At 37.2% G+C, this 21,765-nt stretch overlaps 1 protein-coding gene across 2 annotated transcripts in view; it reads left to right on the top strand.

Annotated features, from left to right (window-relative positions):
* The window catches only part of Strn (striatin), a 98,786-nt gene that overhangs the window by 53,882 nt on the left and 23,139 nt on the right, over positions 1–21,765 (top strand). Inside the window, exons 4-10 of one of the 2 annotated variants that reach the window (XM_041630941.1) lie at positions 4,375–4,453; positions 7,012–7,179; positions 8,614–8,749; positions 13,264–13,399; positions 16,286–16,396; positions 19,042–19,128; positions 19,598–19,741. In XM_041630941.1, the coding sequence (XP_041486875.1) occupies positions 4,375–4,453; positions 7,012–7,179; positions 8,614–8,749; positions 13,264–13,399; positions 16,286–16,396; positions 19,042–19,128; positions 19,598–19,741 (861 nt within the window). The remainder of the gene's footprint in view (positions 1–4,374; positions 4,454–7,011; positions 7,180–8,613; positions 8,750–13,263; positions 13,400–16,285; positions 16,397–19,041; positions 19,129–19,597; positions 19,742–21,765) is intronic. The other variant, XM_041630942.1, reaches the window with a different exon arrangement.

Genomic DNA, 21,765 nt, shown 5'->3' with positions numbered 1-21,765 from the left:
TATAAAGCAAGGCATTGTGGGTGGTAGCCAGTGCATTTTCTTTTAGTATGTTATCAAGTCATTATATATCAGTCACAATCACCAATGAGGCAGTTACTCTGAATTTTAGTGTTTTTGTCCATAGCAACTGCAGGACAAAAATGCCCTTATTTGTTCAGTTGAATAAACAATCCCTTCTCATCACACATAGCTTTTGAGAGTTAATTGCTCTTCAAAACTATGGAAGAAATAATAGAATATTCAGTTTATGATTTCATATAATCACAACATTTAAAAAATATGTTATCTGTATAAATAATGATGTGAAATGTAGTATCATCAGTGATGTCACTCTAGCCTAATTTAGGACAGTTACCTTAAAATATGTTGATCTATTTTATATAAATGTGTGTGTCTCATTAATTTCAGTTTTTTATTGATACTTATTGAGCTCTACAGTTTTCTCTGCTCCCCTCCCTGCCTCTCCCCTCCCCACTTTAACCCTCCTGCAAGGTCCCCATGCTCCCAATTTACTCAGGAGATCTTGTCTTTTTCTACTTCCCATGTAGATTAGATCTATGTAAGTCTCTCTTAGTGTCCTCATTATTGTCTTAAGTTCTCTGGGATTGTGGTTTATAGGCTGGCTTTCTTTGCTTTATGTTTAAAAAACCACCTATGAGTGAGTACATGTGATAATTGTCTCTCTGTATCTGGGTTACCTCACTCAAAATAATGCTTTCTAGCTCCATCCATTTTCAATTCAGGGTGTTGTTATTTTTTTCTGCTGTGTAGTACTCCATTGTGTAAATGAACCACATTTTCCAAATCCATTCTTAGGTCAAGGGGCATTTAGGTTGTTTCCAGGTTGTGGCTATGACAGACAAAGCTGCTATGAACATAGTTGAGCACATGTCCTTGTGGCATGATTGAGCATCCTTTAGATATATACCCAAAAGTGATATTACTGGGTCTTGAGGAAGGTTGTTTCCTAATTTTCTGAGAAATCACCACATTGACACCCAAAGGGGTTGTACCAGCTTGCATTCCCACCAGCAATGCAGTAGTGTTCTCTTTTCCCCACATCCTCTCCAGCATAAGTAATCACCTATTTGAGGTATTTAAAGCTATACGTTTCCCTCTTCGGTTTGCTTTCATTTTATCTCAGGGGTTTTGGTATATTGTGTTTTCACACATTTCATTCCAAGGATTTTTTTTCCTTTCTTCATTCTTCAGTGGTCCATCCATCATTTAATCCTATCTTGTCTTACTTTACATTTAATCCTATCTTGTCTTACTTTACATTTAATCCTGTCTTGTCTTACTTTACATTTAATCCTGTCTTGTCTTACTTTACATTTAATACTGTCTTGTCTTACTTTACATTTAATCCTGTCTTGTCTTACTTTACATTTAATCCTATCTTGTCTTACTTTGCTTTGTCCTGTTTTGTTTCATCAGGCCTCACTATGTAGCCTCTGCATGTAGACCATGCAGGTCTCACTCACAAAGATCTGCCTGCCTCTGCCTCCAAGACCTGGGACTCAGGTCTGTCCAGCACACTAGCTCCATACTTACTGTGCTTTTAGTCTCCCTTACTTTGTGTGTTTTCTTTGTTAATGTTATCAAGCTTTATTGCATTGTGGTCAGAGAGAATACATGGAGTTATTTCAATTTTTCTGATTTGTTGAGATTTGCCTTGTGTGCCAGAACATGTCTGTTTTAGAGAAACTTCCATGGGCTGTTGAGAGGAATTCTTTAAGGTTTGGGCAGAAAATTCTGTAGATATCTGTTAAGTCCATTTTGTACTTGATGACATTTAACTTTAATGTTTCTCTTTATTTTTTGTGTGGAAACCTGCCCATTTGTAAAACTGGCCATTGAAGTGACCTACCATTACTTTATTGTGGTTAAATCTGGCTTAATGTTTACTAGTATTTCATGAATTAGGATGCCCTGGATTTGGTGCTTAAATGCCTACAATTATAATGTGGTCTGTGGGTTGTTATCTTGATAGAAGGAAGTGGCCTTCTTTACTTTCTCTGATTAGTTTTGGCTGATGTCCATTTGTCAGGTATTGAGTAGTGATATATCTTTTTGTTTCCTGGTCCATTTGGTTGTAGTTACCTTCTTTGGATCTGTTCACTCAGTATCTATCCTTGAGCATGAGGTGTATTTCTTGTAGACAAGAGAAAGGTGGACCCTGTTTTCTAGGACAGTTGGTTCTAATATAGTTGTATCTTTTAATTGGGGGTTTGAGGGCCCTGGTACTTGGAACTGTTATTGGAAGGTAGGTATTAATCACTGTCGTTGCTGATTTTGTAGTGTGTAGCAGTCTTACTTGGCTTACCTGTTAACCTGTCACCATTAATCTTTTTCCTATTAGCCTTTTGAGTATGCTCATCCTCCTGTTCATCCCAGAGTGTTCCTTGTATTCGCTGTAGGCTGGTTGTTAGTCACAAAGTTCCCACCAAGAAGTCAGCTTTATTCTCATGGGCCTGCTCTACATGGAAGCTTGGATTTTATTTCTTTAATTTTTAACACCCCTCCCCTTTCCCCATGTGTATTTAGTGTGGGGAGTTCTTCTCAGGTCTTGTTTGCTCTGTGTACTCCTTGTACTGAATGGCTGTCCGGGGTTTTATTGAAGATGTGTTGAACGCCTTTGACCTAGAATTATTTTCTTTCTCTTTCTCTTATGTCTATAATTCATAGATTAAGTCTTCATGTGGTATTTCAATAACCTGTGAGTTTTAATTCATTTTTTAAAAAATTTCCATTGTCTTTAGTTGGAGGAGCCTGAGAGGACAGAACCCAGGGGAGCTAGTTAGTGTAAGCAACTGGAAGGGCCCAAGGCCGAGTGGTGGGCTGAACAGGTTGGCAGCCCTACGACAGGGCCTGTCTACTGGTGTGCTCAGCTAGGGTCCTATAGGCACAGTTCTTCATTCTGAGAACCTGTCGCTCCCAGATCAGCTAGACAGACTGACTGACCAGTAAACCTCAGGTACCTCTCTGTCTCCAGTTCCCCAGTGGTGGGATTATAGACACAGACTGGTTTTTTGTTTTGTTTTGTTTTTTTAAATTTTTAAATTTTATTTATGTATTATGTATGTGTGTTCAGCATGCCAGAGAGGGCATCAGATCCTATTATAGATGGTTGTAGCCACCATGTGGGTGCTGGGAATTGAACTCAGGACCTCTGGAAGAGCAACAGTGCTCTTAACCACTGAGCCACCTTTCCAGCCCCTTGTTTTGCTTTTTAAATAATTTTACTTTTGTAAATGTGAGTGCTAGGACTTAACTCAAAGTTATGTAGCAAAGTTTATGTAGCAAGTGCTTTACTGATTGAACCATCACCCTGAAGCTCCAGCAAAACACCATTAAAAAAGAAAAAATAGGCAATTTTCAAAAGACTATCATAGGTATGTAGTATCTGATTCAAAGCAGTGTGTTTATTGCAGTGCTTTGATTAAACGCTGCTGTGTGTGTTTCAATTATTTTAGTTCCCTCCACCATAGAATTTATAGAGCTGTTTAGTAGTACAAAGGTCTAGTTACTGTGCATAAAAGAATTTTATTGGGGTTTGGTAAATGGCTTAGCAATTAAGATATTGAGAACCCAGGCTGGGCTTCAACTTTTGATCTTCCTGTCTCCACCTCCCAAGTGTAGATTGTAAACGTGTGCTAGCATGCCTGGTTACATGCAGTGCTTGAGATAGAGCCCATGCATGCTTTAGCATTCCTGGTTACATGCAGTGCTTGGGGTAGAGCCCATGCATGCTTTAGTGTTTCTGGCCAGCATTTTACCCACGGAACCACATCATATCCCTAGCTGAGATCATTTCTTTCATTCGTTCTTTTGTTCATTTTGTTTTATTTTGCTTTGTTTTGAGACAGGGTTACTCTGTGTAGTCCCGGCTGTCCTGGAACTCACTCGGAACCAGACTGGCCTCTAACATCAGCTCTTAAACATCTGCCTCTGCCTCCCAAGTACTGGGACTAAAAGTATGTGCCACCACCACCTGACTCTGAGATAATTTCTTTATGTATTTGTATCAGACTGTTTGGGGGTTTTGTTTACTTTACTTTTACCACTTCTAGGTTTTATAATATTTCTATTTACTTCTCACTGGAAGAAAATTCTCAGGCTAGTGAAAAATGAAAGAAAAAAATGTGTTTATTCTTAATTCTGTTGCTCTAAAGAGAATCCAATAGAGATACTTAATCATACAGAGTTTTTTATTACTAAGATTTGAGTTAAAAAGTTTATATTGGCCTAAAACATAACTCTTATAAGTTACAGTTTTTGTATTCTTAATCTTATAATGTTTATTGGACACTGTTTATGAATTGGGTTGCCTAAACATGTCAAATATGTCAATTACATTATAATATTCTCTAGATGAAGGCAATGAAACAGAGGCGCAGCCGCAGCCCAACAGTCAGTTGATGTGGAAACAAGGCCGCCAGCTCCTCAGACAGTAAGTACTGAAGGGTAAACGCACAGCTTGCTGCAAGTGAGAAAATTGTTTCATGCTCTTTTGTTTGTATTTTTTTAAAAGATTTATTTATTTATTCGGTATATGGTGTTCTGCCTGCATGTATGTCTTCATGCCAGAAGAGGAGAGGGCACCAGATCTCACTATAGATGGTTGTGAGCCACCACGTGGTTGCCTGAAATTGAACTCAGGACCTCTAGGAGAACAGCCAGTGCTCTTAACCTCGAAGCCATCTCTCAGCACCCTTGTTTTTATTTTTAACTCATTAAGTTTCCCTTGTATTATACCACAGCTCAGAGTAGTAAATAGTAGGGTAGTTTTTAAAAAGCTTAATTGATTTACTATTTGTTTTTCATATTTACATTTTCCCCCCACTGTTGGAATTTGTGTAGTTAAAAGAATTCTGTGTCATTATTATTCTCATTTCCTCAGCTCTCTAAGCATAGACGTTTCACTACAAACCAGTAAGGATTCCCATATATATTTGTGTTACAAGCCTTCTCACTACACTGAAGAACTCTTTGGATCCCTGAATTTTGCAGGTGCTGCCTAACATCTACTTACTCCTAAATGCATAACTAGGGGTCTACAGAGGTCCTGATGTCAAGTCGAAGACTAGACCTGTAGTCTTGGAAACTGGTGTGCTGATGTATGCCAAAATAAAAGAAAATTTGTTCTGTCTTGGACTTTTAGAACGGCTTATTAGTAGTTTATTTCTCAGATTTTCAAAGTAGATTAATGCCATCCATTACTTTTGAGTCTAGAAAGAGAACATTACAATATTTCATGCTTGTCTTTTATCTAGGCAAAGTTAGAAAAAAAATTAAACTAGTAAGTGGATTTTCGTTACTCTTCTCACTTCAGTCTTAACTATGACATGTATTGTCCTTTTAAATTTATTTTTGGTACTGTGATATTTTGGTTCTGTCGTTGCCAAGCCTCACAAATGATCTACTTCTGAGCCACACTGACCTCCTGTCTGCTGTTTACACATGTCTTTATTGACATGCACTCGTTAAGTTGCCTAGGCTAGTCTTGAATTTGTAATATTCCTTCCTGAACCTCCTCAACAGCACACACCTGTCGCCAACACAGTTGAGGAGGCTCAGGAAGGAATATTACATATTGAAGGCTAGCCTAGGTAACTTAATGGGTTTTGTAAACAGGAATTTGTGATTTAGTGTTTTTGCCAAAGTGAGGTACATACCAAATATTAATTATTAAGAAAAATGGCCTGGAGATGGCCCATTAGTTTCAAGCACTGACTACTTTTTCAGAGGCCCTGGTTTGGTTTCCATAACCCATATGGTGATTCAGCACCGTTCGTAACTGCAGTCCCAGGGCATCTGATGTGCTGTTCTGATTGCTGCAGACACCAGGCACTCACGTGGTACATTCATGCTCATGAAAAAGCCTAAAACCTATGTCTTATTTTATTATAGTAGTTTTCAAAAACATCTGATTCAATTCAATAAGTAGAAGTTTATTCAAATTTTTAAATCAAGACTTTTCTGTAGATACTGAATGGAACTGAAAAGTGAAATCTTGATTTAATAAGATGTATTGATCACATAGCTTTGTGAGGTGCCTTTCAGCTCTCGTAGCTATAAAAAAATGAAAACCTGAAGTAAGCTGAATTTAAACTGTCTTGTCAGCTTTTGTTTTCATGTTTCCTTTGGTAGAATGCACACCTACTATATAGATAAATGTGTGTCATCTGTTGTGATATCCATGTCATTTCTTTTGTTCTGGTTCCACCACTATCACTTTTGGTCTTTTAAAACAAATTATTATCAACAGTTGACGTTAGGACTCTTGGTTGCTTTTGTATATATTATGGGTGGTATTAGGACTCGTTGATGAGAATAGAAACAGTTTAACAAAACTAAGGCTGCACATGGAAGTGGCAGAAACGGGCTTAAGACCTAGATATGACTGCATACGCTATGCTCTTTTTACTGTGCCTCTGACTCCCTGGAACTACACACACTGATACGAGTCTGTATACCTCATGCCCCACAATTTAATTGTCTATTTTGTTTTAGAGTTTCTCAAGACAGAAATGTCTCTTCTACAAGTGACTTATGAAAAATGTTATCCTTTTCTATGTTCTGGAAAGAAACCAGTTAGATTAGAAACATTCTCTCCAGATTTCAGTTAATGACACTTCACATAAGAAATGCTAAAAACAACTGGAGCCATTATTGTAAAATAGTGATGGTAGAGTTTGGGAGGAGATTGTTCTATTCTTCCTAAAGAAGAAAGTGTGCTCTGAAACACACTGAAGAACAGTTTCTTCTTAGGATAAATGAATAGTGTTATTGTATACTTCTTCAGTTTTTCTCAGTGACTGTAGAGGCTGGTACTGCAAGAGGCAGCTCCATCTGCAGCTGGAATATTATTAACAAGTCTTACTAACATAGTACTGTTCTGTTGATCCCTATGTAGTCAGTGAGTTTGAAGAAATACTTTTATTTACGTTTTAAAGTTTACAATGCTAATTCCTGTGTGACTGAATTGTAAGGAACGTCTTTGTGCAGGTATCTCCAGGAGGTTGGCTACACAGATACTATTCTAGATGTGAAATCCAAAAGAGTGCGAGCATTGTTGGGCTTTTCAAGTGATGTCACTGACAGGGAAGATGACAAAAACCAGGACTTGGCTATAAATGGCACAGAGGCTGAAGTTAAGGAGACAGCAATGATTGGGTGAGTATTTTAACTGGAAATTGTTTTAGCCATAACTTCAGTTTTTATTGAATAGTTTTGGTGTGGAAGGCATTGAACTTTTAATGGTGACTTAGTAATAAGTTTAGTTAATTAAATGTTATAATAAAAAAGTTTCAATTAGTTAGAAACCTTTATGATTATTTTAACTCAGGAACATAATTTTTGTTTAAGGTATTTTATTTGCTTTAAATTGAGGTATTTAACAAACTTTAGTATCTTGAAGCTTTGTTAACCACTGTTAGAATCTCATAAAAGATGTTCCAATTAAATACAGATATGTAATAATGATGTTTTATTGATGAAACAGAAATCAGAAAGTAAATATTTTCTTAATCATTTCATGTATAACACAATATTGTACTTTATTTTACCTTTGATATAAAATAGCTATTTTAAATATATATGTATATACACAAATAAACATATAATTTGAATAGATTATAAAAATTCAAAAATTATTTGAACTGTTTGATTTTTGTTTCAGACCATAGACCATAGACATAATTTTACTTAAATGAACATAAATAGCTTAATAGAATTATTCTTTATTAGAGAAATTTGTCATAAATCTTCACTGAATTAAAAAAAAACAAAGATTCTTTGAATGTCTAAGTCTGTGTTGACTTTGTCTTGATACATATTTAGGATAAAAGAATGATTTATTGAACTCTGTAAATTTCTTTGGGAAACCATTTCCTGTTGTTTGAAATATAAAAATATGGAATTAGACGAAGGTCCAAAATAAAAAAAAATTATAAATAAATGCCTTTGGACCTTTTAAAATTGCAACACAATTCTCCTTAGAGACACACAAGATGTGCATGCCATGAATTAGTTGTATTTCTCCCTTTTAAGTCAGTAGATTTGTTATATAGTTATGGATACTTATATTAGAGGTTAAAGAAGAGTTACAGAGGAGAAAGACTAGAGAAAGATGGAGGCAGAGCTACTTAAAACAATATATATGATTATATTAACATGAAGATAATCTGCTCGCTCAGAAGGGAACTTAGGGCTGCTCTTCTGGCCAGCTGTGATTGAAGATGACTGAAGTGCTTGCATACTTCTTTTTTTCTTTTTGGTTTTTCGAGACAGGGTTTCTCTGTGTCTTTAGGAGCCTGTCCTGGAACTAGCTCTTGTAGACCAGGCTGGCCTCGAACTCACAGAGATCTGCCTACCTCTGCCTCCCGAGTGCTGGGATTAAAGGCGTGTGCCACCACCATCCGGCTTTGAATACTTCTTGTCTTACTGTTTCAATTAATCCACAGAAATGTAATAGATGGGAAACAGTGTAGGTCATATTATAGTTAGGGGGTCATATATAATATAAGTTACCAAAGTCTGTTAGCAGTTAATTTTTATGGTGACGTTTTGAAAGATTACCTGAGTATGGTTGTACATGTTTTAAACCAGAAAATCCGAGTTAACGGATTCTGCTTCTGTGCTGGACAACTTCAAATTCCTTGAAAATGCAGCTGCAGATTTCAGTGATGAAGATGAGGACGAAGACATTGATGGAAGAGAGAAAAGTGTCATTGATACTTCAACAGTGAGTTAGAGAACTCATTTTCCAATATGTTATGTGCCATAATGCATATGTTAAAAAGCCCATGTCCTTTACATCTTGAGTACTTAAATTCTTTTCACGAATTTAGGGCGAATAAAGTGTTTTTATTACTTTAATTTCAATAATATTTTTAGTATAGAATCTTTCCCATAGAATACTCAGACCTTTTGTTTACTCATTAGACAAGGCAGCATCTGCATAAAAGTGCAGAGATACTGAATGCTGCATGTTGTAACAATGCCCCGGTGTTGTTAATTATGACGGGAGAACTGACGGACACATGGTGGTGCCTGACGGCAGCTGGCTTCAGCTCTGAGACTTGTAGTTTTTGTCTCTTAGGAGAGCTGCTGCACAGACAATTTCTGCAGATTTCAGGAATTCCCCCATGTCTTTCTTGAGTTGTTTAGAATTCCTAGGTGTTTTTATTCCATCTTTATTAAAGTTTATTGACTTAACCATACATTTCCTACAGTAAGAAGTGTCTCTAAGTTGCTGTTCCTTCTTTCTCTAGTCTCTTCCCTCCTCCTTTTTTCCCCCTTTATTTCTTTTTCTCCTTTCGCTGCTTCCCCTTTCTCCTCTTTAAAGTAAGGGATGAAGACATGCTTCACTGTTCAGCCAGGCGTGTGCCTTTTCTCAGTGCAGTAATCATTTACAGTGCAGATCCTAGCCCTGTCATAGATACATTTGAATACAAAGTTCCCTTCACTAAACAAGTTATAATAGTATGTGCTGGCCTAAATGTCTGTCACTTTTTCTTTGTCTTAATTACCTGAAGTTGTATGGTTCCTCATGGTTTTTGGTGTGATGATTATTTTGAGATACCATTTTCCTATTAAAAAAACTTTATTCATTGCCTAGTAGCAAATAACTCGTGTTATGTTTCTTTGTTGGTAATTATATCAATCTAAATAAATTGACTTTAAAAGTGTGTTAAATGATTAGATTAAAAATTTCTAACAGTAGCCTAACCATTTGCTTTCCTAGTTCCTAACCATTTAATTTCTTTTTATATAATAATATTCTTAAGTATTGGTGACATTCTAGTTAGCACAGACCATAGGCTATTATGAGTATGTGTGAAGGTGCATCTGTTGGAAACAGACTTACCCATTCGCCACATTTAAATACTTTTCTCCTTCATCTTCATCCCATGCTAGGCACTGAACCCAAGTCTTGTGTTTACTAGGCAAATGCAACACAGCAGCCCAAGAAGAAAACGATATTCAAACAACTGGCTATTTTTCTTAACAGTTTTATTAAGATTTACATTGTGTTGTGTAAATTTTCATGTTAGGCACAGCCTGATAGGTGCATGTCAGAAGGATTCTTAAAAGCTTTCACTATATAGAATGGTAAGCATGACTTAGGAAATGAATTAAATTCTATACAGAGAAATTGGTTGAAATTTGTCCTATTAACATGCTCATAGAACAAGTAGGTTTTTAAAATATTTTAAAGTGAGGCTCCCAGCACTCTGGAGACAGGCAAGAGGATCTCTATGAGTTCTTGGCCATGCTGGTCTACACAGTGAGCTCTAGGACAGCCAAGACTACACAGAGAGACACTGGTTTGTTTTGTTTTTAAGTTTAATTTTTTTTTTTAAAAAAAAAAGGTTTAATTTGAAGTGAGAGAATACGGCTCTTAGGTACCGTTGACTGCATTTAGGCTGTTGTGCATGGGGTCTCTGGCCGCACACTCTGCTCTTTTTTTCTGCTTGATTTCAGGGTTTGAATGTTCCTTGTGTTGCCATCTAGAACATTTTCATCTTTTGTTCAACCTCTTCCCTCATTACGTCATTAGCATATCATCCTCATCACCTTAGAAGAGCTAGGATCCTGAAATTGTACATGCATCAAGATGTTACTTTTTTCGGTGTAAGAGATAGTTTCTGCTGAAACAATTGCCTTATTCAAGAATGAGGAAACAGCAACGGAATTAGGAAGTGTTAGGTATTGTCTCAGTAATTAAGGAATACTGATTTTTCATATTAGGATCACTAGGATTCTAGTGATTTTCAGAGTTGTCTTTTTTCTAACCTGCTTGAAACTCAGTCTAGCCTATAACTCATTTCTTTTTTTATCCTTGTTTATGTTTTCAGTGGCCTCTCTTTAATTGTTATTGTTACATAAATGTATGCATGTATGTGTATGTATGCATTTGTATCACGCTGTATATACAAACACAGCCTGGATCTCTTTTTGTTGTTTGTATATATGTGGTTTCAGAGTTGACCACTCTGCAGTGAGCAACCAGTAAGGGGGCTCATCCCTGGGAGAGGTTAATTCTCCTCCCAGCAGTTATAGTTGCTTCTGGGGTGGAACTTGGCAAAATTCCCCCCTTTCATGTTAACATGTCCTATGTCATTGCTATTGTTCTTGTCCTGTCTGCAGCTATTTCTAGGACAGACTGTTTCATCTGCTTCACAGCGGACTTGCTAGTATTCTGTCTCCTACAGTTCCTACCCCAGCTGCCATAGATGCAGGAGCTGTGATGTGGATGTACCCACTGGGACTGGATTCCCCTCAAGCTGTTGATCTCTGTGTTGTATACAGTTGTGCGTTTCTGTGATCGTATCCATTGCTATTCATTTCTCCTTAATTTCTTAAGTGGGGAATTTCCTATGTAGGGAAGGGAAGGATTACTATTACAGATTTTATCCCTTTCTCTTTACTGATCATATATTCATTTGGCAGCCTCAGTTCTTTTTTCTTTATACCTAAGAAATACATAAGAAAACACAGGACTTCAGTTTGTTTATTGAAAATGAGACTTGATAGGCATGATCTGTAATGACAGTGATACACTTGGTGCCTATCTCATTTTGTTTAAGGTCTAGAAACGTGTCTGTCCTACGAGTTGCTTTTGTGACTTAATACTATGTTTAGTAATTACTAGAGCCCCAAATACTCTGAGACTGCTAAGACATATAAGACATTGAGATGTCTGGCGTTCTGGTTGCTACTTCTGGATTTTCCCTGTCCCCTTTGTTAGGCAGTGAGAACAAGAACTCTTCATCTTGAGGCTAGTGATGGCTCCTCTGAAGCAAGCTGGTCCCCTAACAGAGACGGAGACATGAAACCTTTAGACGTAACTGGTGCATTTATATGTGGAATTGTGAGGGTAGGGTTGCCTGATGGTGCCTCCTTTTTTTTTTTTTTTGGTTTTTTGTTGTTTGTTTTTTATTTTATGTGTGTGGATAGCTTGCCTGTTCGTTTTTTTGAGCATCCATGTGTGTGCTCTTCTGTCCATGGAGGCCAGGCCAGAAGAGGGCATTGGAATCCATGGATCTGGAGTTACAGACAGTTGTTAGTCATCATGTGGGTGCTGGAAATTGAACTCAGGACCTCTAGAAAAGTAGCCAGTGCTCTTAATTGCTGAGCAATCTCCTTAATATGGGCTCTCTGTTCAGAACCTGCTGTGGTTGTCTTATGGGTTTTGTTATTTTTTATTTTTATTTGTGTTTAATTGGTTTGCTAACTGTTAGGTTGAGAAGTACTATAAGTACGATTTCTTGATTTTAGAGTAATACTTAAGTAATAACTCTAAGCAGAGAATTACAGCCTCATTAAATACCTCATGATTTTTCCTGTTTCCTATGTTTCCTGCCATAGAGCACAGGCATGTTGGGCTCAACCCTCCCTATTAGGTTTACCCTTTAATACTACTGGATTTGTGGTTTGGTACAAGTCTGAGTTATATCATTCTGCATATTCAGTGTTTTAGGGGGAACTGAATGTGTGTAGATCTACGCTGGGCACATGGGGCATGCGTCTCATCCCAGTGTTGTGGAATCAGGAGCAGCTCAGCTTCAGGACTACCCAGGGATACATAGTACAACAGGAAGTAAAACAGAGCTGTTAGAGAAGTCGAGGACAGTAGAAATAATGTAGGAACCTTACAGTGTTTCTATTCCTAAGACATTCATTTCTGAGTTTGTAGTTGTGACATGGATTTTGTGAGGGTATATTGTAGTTATATTAAGTTATCATGGCTATAGTCAGGAAACATTTCACAGTTAAAGAATGTGTCTTGTTTGGGTTAGTTCAGAATGTCTGAAGACTGCACAGACTGTATCTAAGGAATGTTAGTTAATTGCTCTTATAACATGAATTGTGTAATTTAAGTACAAATTTTACTTATCCATTTAGATCTATATCTATCTATCTATCTATCTATCTATCTATCTATCTATCTATCTATCTTAGTTTAAGTAAGCTATCATACCCTTGAACAAAGTTTAAATTACGGCTTTAACATGTACAATGTTTGTTTTTAAAAAATACAATGTGCTACATAGAAACCCTATATGGGGGGATACAATGTGTTTTTTACTGCGTAAAGTATTGGCAATTTTTCTTTTTTTAATATAGCAAATACATTCCAAAGGAAATAGTTGCTTTGCTTACTTAATTACAAGGGGATAGTGTCTCTTTTGTTTAAGTTAAATGAGTAGTGTTTACTAATAATTTTAATTTGACATGTCCCCCCCGCCTTAGATTGTTCGGAAGAAAGCATTGCCTGACACCAGTGAAGATGGAGACACTAAGGAAGCTCTGAAGGAGTTCGACTTCCTTGCCACAGCAGAGGACGGAGACAGCGAATCTAGAAGTGCAGGCGATGGAACAGACTGGGGTAAGGAAGTATACTGTGTCCAGTCAGAGATCTGATGAATGCGTTGAATTCATGTTTTGCCAGGAGGGTGATGTTTTGGAAGCAGTGTGATTCTGAGATGCTACGCATCAGTGATTGTCCAGGTTGTGTGATTTCCTCTGAGGAAGATTATGTAACTGTTGTCTCCTCCTCCTCCTTTAAATATAAGGAATATGGTATGAAAAGAATTTGAATTAAAACGGGCTAATTTGCTTTTTTTTCAGACAAACAGAACCTGCTGATCTAGATTTTGGGGGAAACTTGAGTATGAAGATGTAATAGAGGAATTTATTTTTCTTATGTCTTACATCGTCTACATAAAACAAATTATGTTAGAAAATTATGGTTTCTATGCTTCTTTAGGTTTTTATAGATTATGCCAAAGTTTGAAAATAAAGGAGAACATGCAGGTCTGTGTTCTGCCTTCTCTGCCTGAGCTTATTTCTCATTACTTAGGTGTTTTAGGTAACAGCTTCCCAAGTGCAGGAGCTGGGCTAGCATTGCACTGTGCCCGGTGAGGTCTTCAGCACAGATAGGACTGTCTTTCCTTGCTAGTCTTGTTGCAGGCACACCTGGAACTGGCTTTTCTGCAAAGGCAGCTGGATTCTCCCTCATATAACTAACTCTCTAACCAAAGAGCCACAGCCCAGTGGTACTAGCTGTGCGCCAGTGTATGTACACTTTAATTTAGTGTGATTGTGTGCTAGGTCAGTTAGTGAGTGTAAGTAGACACTCTCAGTTGATAGATTTGGGCCTTGAATCTTATCTAAACTTTTGTCTTTAGATTTATTTTATTTTATCTGTATGAGTATTTTGCCGGCACGTATGTCTGTGTATCATGTACACGCCTGGTGCCCGAGGAAGTGAGAAGAGAGCGTCAGAGCCCCTGAAACTGGAGTTGCAGATGGTTGTGATCTATCCATGTGGTGTTGATAGTCAAGCTCCAGTCCTCTGCAAGAGCAGTAAGTGCTCTTAACCTCTCTGAGCCGTCAGTCCAGCTCCTGGCCTTGATTTATTTATTTTTTTTAAAGAAAAGAATTTTTTAACTGCCAGGCATGATGATGTACAACTTGAATTCCAGAACTTGGGAGGCAGAAGCAGGTGGATTTCTGTGAGTTCAAGGCCAACCTTGGCATATAGTGAATTCCAGGACAGCTAAGATTACAGTAGTGAGTGTTGTTCTTATGAGTCCCTGAGACTATAAGAAGACCAATTTTTCCCTTTAACAGATAAAATTATTTCAAGATTTAAGAGCAACCAGTTCATTGTTCTGTCTTTAAGGCTACCAGGGTGACTTAGCAAGCAAAACTGCTTGCTGCCAAACCCGACAGCCTGAGTTTGGTCCCTTGAACCTACATAGTAGAAGAAGAGAACCTACTCCTGCAAACAGTCATCTGACCCCACGTGTGTGCTACAACTCTCGGGAATAGGACACACGCACATATGCACACGCATGTGTGCACACACATACATACACTCAAATAATTAAATAAAAATTTTGAAAGACTTGGCAAATATTAGCATTTTTAAAAATATTTATTTTATGTTTATGAGTGCTCTATCTGCATGCATGCCTTTATGCCAGAAGAAGGTATCAGATTCTACTAGAGATGGTTGTGAGCCACTATGTCGTTCCTGGGAATTGAACTCAGGACCTCTGGAAAAGCAGCCAGTGCTCTTGACCTCTGAGCCATGTCATCGGCCCCCCAAAATCAGCATTTTTTAAATTGGCTAGTCCTTCTGGAAGAATAGACTCTTCCTACTACTGATTAATATTACATCAGCTATCTAACCAGTCACTTTACTAAACTGGATTGAAACTTAAATTACTTTAAAAATAGATTTTTTTTTATTCTTATTTACTTCAGGTAATCCCAATGTTAATTCAGCAAATAGATTGATCAAGTACTTTCCATGTCCTGGGTCTTGTAGGTAAAGACTTCTGCTCCTCAAGTACTCACTGGTGGATCTAGCGTTGTTCATAAAGTCAGTAGCACCTGCCTAAAGCATAAACCTCTCTTTTCTTTCTTTTCTTGTTTTGGATAATTATCTTTTTAAAAAGGATTTATATCTTAATAAAATTTAATAATATAAAACAAAACTAACACATCTGGGTCGGACAAGACAAAGAGAAGGAAAAGAGCTCAAAGAAGGCATAGTGATTGCTCATACACTCAGGAGTCCTATAGAAACACACACACACACACACACACACACACACACACACATGCATGTGGAGGACCTGGTGCAGACCTGTGCAGACCCTGTGCTTTGATCTGTTGGTGTGGAGGACCTTGTTTTTTTGGTGTTCTCCATCCCCTCTGGCTCTTACACTCTTTCAGCTTCCTCTTCTACAGGGTTCCCTCAGCCTGGAGGCGAGGGATTTGATGGAAACATCCTATTTAGGGCTGAGTGTTTCAAGGCTATCACTCTCTGCTTATGTCTGGCTGTGGGTCTCTGTATTTGTTCCCAGCTGCTGCAGGAGGAAGCTGACTAATAACTATTTCCCTGGCTGGAACTCTTGAAAAGACCATTTAAGATGATTCCGTGTAGTCTTTTAATAATAGTCTTCTATCATTGTATACATATGATATGAAATACATTGAAAATGATTATAACATGCCTGGACTTAATGAAATATCTAGATTTATTTTTTCTGTCTTTTTTTAAGGGAAATGTTTTGTCAATTAGAAAACTGAATTGACCTTTGTTAGGTGTTACATTTTGTCTGTCACCTATCTGAGTATAAAAATGACTTTTCTTTTTTTGGTAAGTGGTATTGTGAAGAAAATCATTGTGTCTTTCAGATATTGATTTAGAGTATTTGGTATTTTATTGAAGAAAGACTGTTTGTCTCACTCTGTTTAGAAAAGGAAGATCAGTGTCTCGTGCCTGAAGCCTGGAATGTGGACCAGGGAGTAATTACCAAACTGAAGGAACAGTACAAAAAGGAGAGAAAGGGGAAGAAAGGGGTGAAGAGTAAGTGGAAAACATTGTATCTATAAACTATGAAGTCTGCATCTTGATGTCTTCCAAGCTTCCAAGGTTTCTTTTTTTTTTTTCCAATGTTTTCCTAAAACTACTTACTCTTTTCTTTTCTGCTCCTTATTTCTTTCCTTTTGCCATCGCTCGGGGGTTGAAATTAAGTGGCAGTGACTGTGAATTAAACAAAAATCATATGTGAATATGGAATTTTAACAAAAGTGTAAACCTCATACGAATGCTGGCCTGTGAATTTGAACATAGGAATGAGTTGGCCTTTGAAGGTCTGTGTGCTCAGTCACAAGGGTGTTTATTTCCAATGCCAATTTATAAATCTTATTTAAACTCAATTTGCCGGCAGTCTACCAAAGTTCCTGCTTATACTTTCAGATCTTGAGACAAAAAAGAAGTTAATTTCTGCCCCTGAATAGTATGTGTTCACAACATGAAATTCATTTGCTATTGTCTCTATATGCTGTACAGGGCACACAGTCAGACATACAACTTAAATGAGTCTGTTTTCTAATGTAAATGTTTTACCCAGCTTTATTAATAGCAGTATTACCAGTATTACCAGTTACCTTTTTTTTCCCTTTTCAATAAAATGTATACCATATCATAAGCAGAAGCCAAAATTAAACTTATAGCCCTGTGGATCATATAACTCATTATGCAAATGAAAAACTTTTTAATAGATCTAGTTAAGTATATAAAATGGAAATATAAATCCTCACAAAACCTTGATAAAAATATTCTTCAACAGCTTTTTAGTGGCTGCAGTGTAGCTCAGTTGGCAGAGTGTCTCCCTAGAATGCATGCACAAAGCCTTGGGCTCATCACTGGAACTCCCTAAGCTGGGTGTAGTGACTTGTGTCTGCAGTCCCAGCACTCGAGGTACAGGCAGGAGGCCCAGGAGTTCAAGGTCATATTTAGCTACTAAAGAGTTAGAGGCTGCCCCAGGATATAGGAGACCTCATTTCAAAAACAAAACAAAGCACTTTTGTGGGAGAATAAGATTAAACTACTTCTTGTGCTTCTACTCACTGAGATGATAAACATGGCTTTTCTCTTTTATGGCAATAGTGTTGCAAGGAGAGGGCCTGCTTGTTCATCCCGTCCACCCAGCTAGCTTACACACAAAATAATCACAGAAACTGTATTCATTAAGACACTGCTTGGCCCATTAGCTCTAGTTTCTTATTGGCTAATTCTTACATCTTAATTTAACCCATTTCTATTAATCTGTGTATTGTCACATGGCTGTGGCTTACCTACAAGATTCTAACAGGCGTCCGTCTCAGGCGGAGGATCCATGGCATCTCTGACTCTGCCCTTCTTCCTCCCAGCATTCAGTTCTGTTTTCCCTGCCTACCTATGTTCTGTCCTATCAAAAGGCCAAGACAGTTTCTTTATTCATTAACCAACGAAAACAACACATAAACAGAAGGACCTCGTACACCACAATTGGAATTTCATTCTTTGAGATGTGAAAATAGTACAAAATGAGATTCAAATCTAAATTAGTGAGAAACGGAATTATAAGTTAGCAAAAGACTGGAAGGAAATACTGCATTCCCTTGTTACTTTTTAATTATGGCAAAACATATCAAGACCAGTCATTCCTGGCAGACATTGTTTTACAATCTGCTAATTACCATTAAAACAGTTAGATATTTACTGAAAATCTTAGAATTTTTAAATTGTTAATTCAATGAAAAGTCTTATGTCCATTACTGATATTAACACAGTTTTGACAATTACTGAAAGTGTTATCTCAAACTAGATAAAATCAGAACAAGAAAGATTAACATTAAAACAAAACCGCTTCATCCCATTTTTCAAATATTCTAAAAACTTTAAGCTTAAAAAATATATTGACATGAATTGCTATGACTTTTAGAACCATTTTCGAGCCAGTTAAACTAAAATGTTGAGGAAAATTTGTATATCATACATTAGAAATGGCTTCCAGATTAAATCAGTGTTGGTATATTTCTTTGGGACATTATATTATACAATGAGTGTCTTGCACTATGAAAAGATCTTTTAATTGGAAAGGTTGCCAACTCATCTACTCTTACATTGTGGGTAGAATTTAGCCCTTCCGATCTAAATCTGCACCATTTGACTGGAATAGTATTCCTTTAAACAGAAGCAATTGGATTCTTTACACCTAGGGATTGCATATTTAAATATATAGCACATGGGCTTTTTAAGTAAAGAAGTGTTAATTCTATGGGGGAGAAATTCAAATGTCTTACATGAAGATAAGGCGTGTAGTCTAAGGCCCCCACATTTTACCGTTCTCACTTGTTATTATGTTACAACAGTAGTGTGAGGACAAGTGAAGAGCTGTGATAATGAGAAGAATCAAGTAAAGCTGTGACTTGTTATACAGAACATTAGTTTCTAAGCTACCAGATACACTTTTTAATTGAGCTGCTACCCACTGTAAACTGGTTGTTTTTAATTGGTCTAGTGTAAGTATATCCAGTCAAATGGTGTACTCCAGTCATACTGTCTTAAACTTTTCTAGGAATTCCTTAGAATTGCTTAGAAATAGTTGTATTCTTTGCTGGTATAGCAAATACCATAACGGACTATGGGTAAGATTTTCCCATTCTTAATTAAACTTGTAACAGGAAAAACTACCGAAGATCTGTTTCAGCCTCTATCCTATATAAAACAGTCAAAACAGGGATGTGGGAGAATGAAGAATCAAAGCCCAGGTAAGTGACCAACAGGGCATGAGACTTCACTTTGGGGTCCATAGCTGCAGAATGTAAGGCAATGAACGTAACTTAATTTAAACAGCAGGAGTGTATTGTTCAGTTGAGCTCACATTTGGTTCCTGATCTCTGCTTGCCTGTCTTCATTTAGACCGATAGTCACTGGTTTTGTTGTAGATAAGTATGACTTTTAATGATACATACTGGACATGACATTCTTTTTTCATGTAGTGATTCTATTAACTTAATTTACAAAAAAAATATGTAGTTAAGTATGACTCTTTTCCAGAAATAATAAACTCTTAAAATTTGAAAATTTCAAAAATAGCTGCTCCTAATTGATCAATCTAGTAGGACATTTTAAAGGTGAATGTTGGCAGATGTGAAAAAGCTTACTTTACGATTTTTATGAAATGAGTGATTCTGTTTTCTCTTTTTTTCTCCCCTGCCCTCCCCCTTTTTTGGCTAGGGCCCAATAGGTCAAAACTACAAGATATGCTTGCTAATTTGAGAGATGTTGATGAACTTCCCTCATTGCAGCCATCTGTTGGCTCCCCTTCCAGACCCAGCAGCTCCAGGCTTCCTGAGCAGGAGATCAGCAGGGCCGATGAAGGTGAGCACCTGGACCATAGCCAGGACTGGCGCTTTAGAGTTTACTCCGTCTGCACATAGCCACTTTCTTCAGTCAGTAGGGGTTGACTCCAGCTTCGTCTGTGATTTGGGGGAAGGGGCATCTTAGTTTCTGGTTTAGAATAACCACTGATAACAGAGTAGTAACAGACTTGCCCTGTTCCAAGGCTGAGAAAATTGAGTCTGAAAATTGGTACTAAATGTTCACTTCGAAAGGCACCATAATGCTGCAAGTCTGAAGTTCTGTCCACTCACACCTATGATGGATGGCATGCAGTTTTAAGGTAGAGCTTAAAGATAACCAGTTACCTGAACAGCGGTTTGCCCAAGGTTAAGTTTATAGTTATTACTGCCTTTGCATTTGAAAGCTGGTACCAAAGTTTATGTTATTTTCACGAGTTTGTCCCTAATATGTGACCAATACATTTATTTTAAACTTAACGCCACTGTACAAGATTTTGTTAAGTAATTATATTTTTTAATGCAATCCACACAGAATAGTAATTCAATTGTATTTTTTGTTACAAAGTTTACACCAAGCTAAAAAATTGTGTTGTTCTTGCATTGACTTTTAAAAACCTTAAACATATCTGCTCACATTTTCTTCATTACTTAATCATTACTTTTTTTTGGATTTGATGCTTCTTTCCTTAAACTCACGAACTGTGAATAAATAAAAAACATCTTTTGTCATGATGGGCAAATTGTCATCTGGTTTACTATGGTTGAAGGAGTCTCAGGATGACAACAGTTTATGAGATTTTCTGGGACTATCCATGTCAAAACCTATAGTTATAATTTAATAAAATAATTCACAATAATATGCCTTATCATTTTTAGATAATGAACTTGATGTTATGATGTATTAGATATTCTGAATAAACAGAAATGAAGGTGGAGAAAAAGGTCAGCATGCTTAATTTGTCATTGAATTAAAATATGAAGGGACCCTGGACATCATGGTGACAACATGCTTTAGTCCTAGTACTCAGAGGCAGAGAAAACCAGCTTCCTGAGAGTTTGAGGTCAGCCCCATCTACAGAGCAAGTTCTGTGCAGCTAAGGGCTGCATAGTGAGACCCTTTCTCAAAGCAACAACAAAATGGAAGGAAAACCTCCCGCTTTCATATTTTCTGCTGCCCATGTTTCCTTGTTTCCTTTTAAAAGTCCTTATCCACTTGCATGTGTTTTTAACATGATAGTTACAGCCATCGTGTAGAATAGTTCTATCTTGTTTTAGTATAAAATCATATATTGATTATTTTCAAGCTCAGCCTTAATGTTATATATTATACTTTAGATTTAAAATAAAATCCTTTCTCCTGAGGTTTTTTTTTTTTTTTTTTTGATGTTACTAGCTTTTCCGCAGTACAATTCTATGGCATATAAATATGAAAAAAGTCCACGGTTGGAACGTCACTTGGTGATAGAGCATTTCCCTATCAAGCAGAGCTAGGTTCTGTCCCCTGCTTTAGGGTTGAAGAGTGTGGGAGAGACTATTGCTTAAATATTTAATTGCCTGTCACTAAAGAATCTTTACCCAGCTCTCAGGAGAAGCTTCCATACCTGGTGTAGTATTTGAATTCCAGTTAGTGTTCTAAAATCTAATTAGGGGCTGCAGTGTTTAGTTACCCAAAGCACTGTAACCTGTTTCTTAACTTCTGAGGCCAGAGAGAACAAGATGCCCACCCACTTAGAGATGTGATGTCCCTGTTGCTTTCTCTTCTGACCACTGACTAGACTTTCTAGAATATTAGTTACCACTCACCCATGCTGTGATCAGTTTCAGGAGCCTGTTTCAGGGACAAGGTCATTTGTATGAAAATGTTAGAAATGAAAAACATAAGAAACAAAGAACACCTGCTGAATACCTAGACACACATAGATAATACACAGCTGAAGCCCATTTTTATCAATGCCACTTCTGTGTACATGTGGCTCGATAATGGTTTAATTTGTATTGTTTTATTCTGACAGTGATTTTCTTTTTTATTTCTGACAAAAAGTT

This window comes from Microtus oregoni, unplaced genomic scaffold, assembly GCF_018167655.1.
Source record: "Microtus oregoni isolate MIOR12 unplaced genomic scaffold, Mior012 000036F_ref0000092, whole genome shotgun sequence".
Taxonomy (NCBI): Eukaryota; Metazoa; Chordata; class Mammalia; order Rodentia; family Cricetidae; genus Microtus; species Microtus oregoni.
The sequence above is the reverse complement of the archived record's forward strand: the minus strand, read 5'-3'. Positions and strand labels throughout refer to the sequence as shown.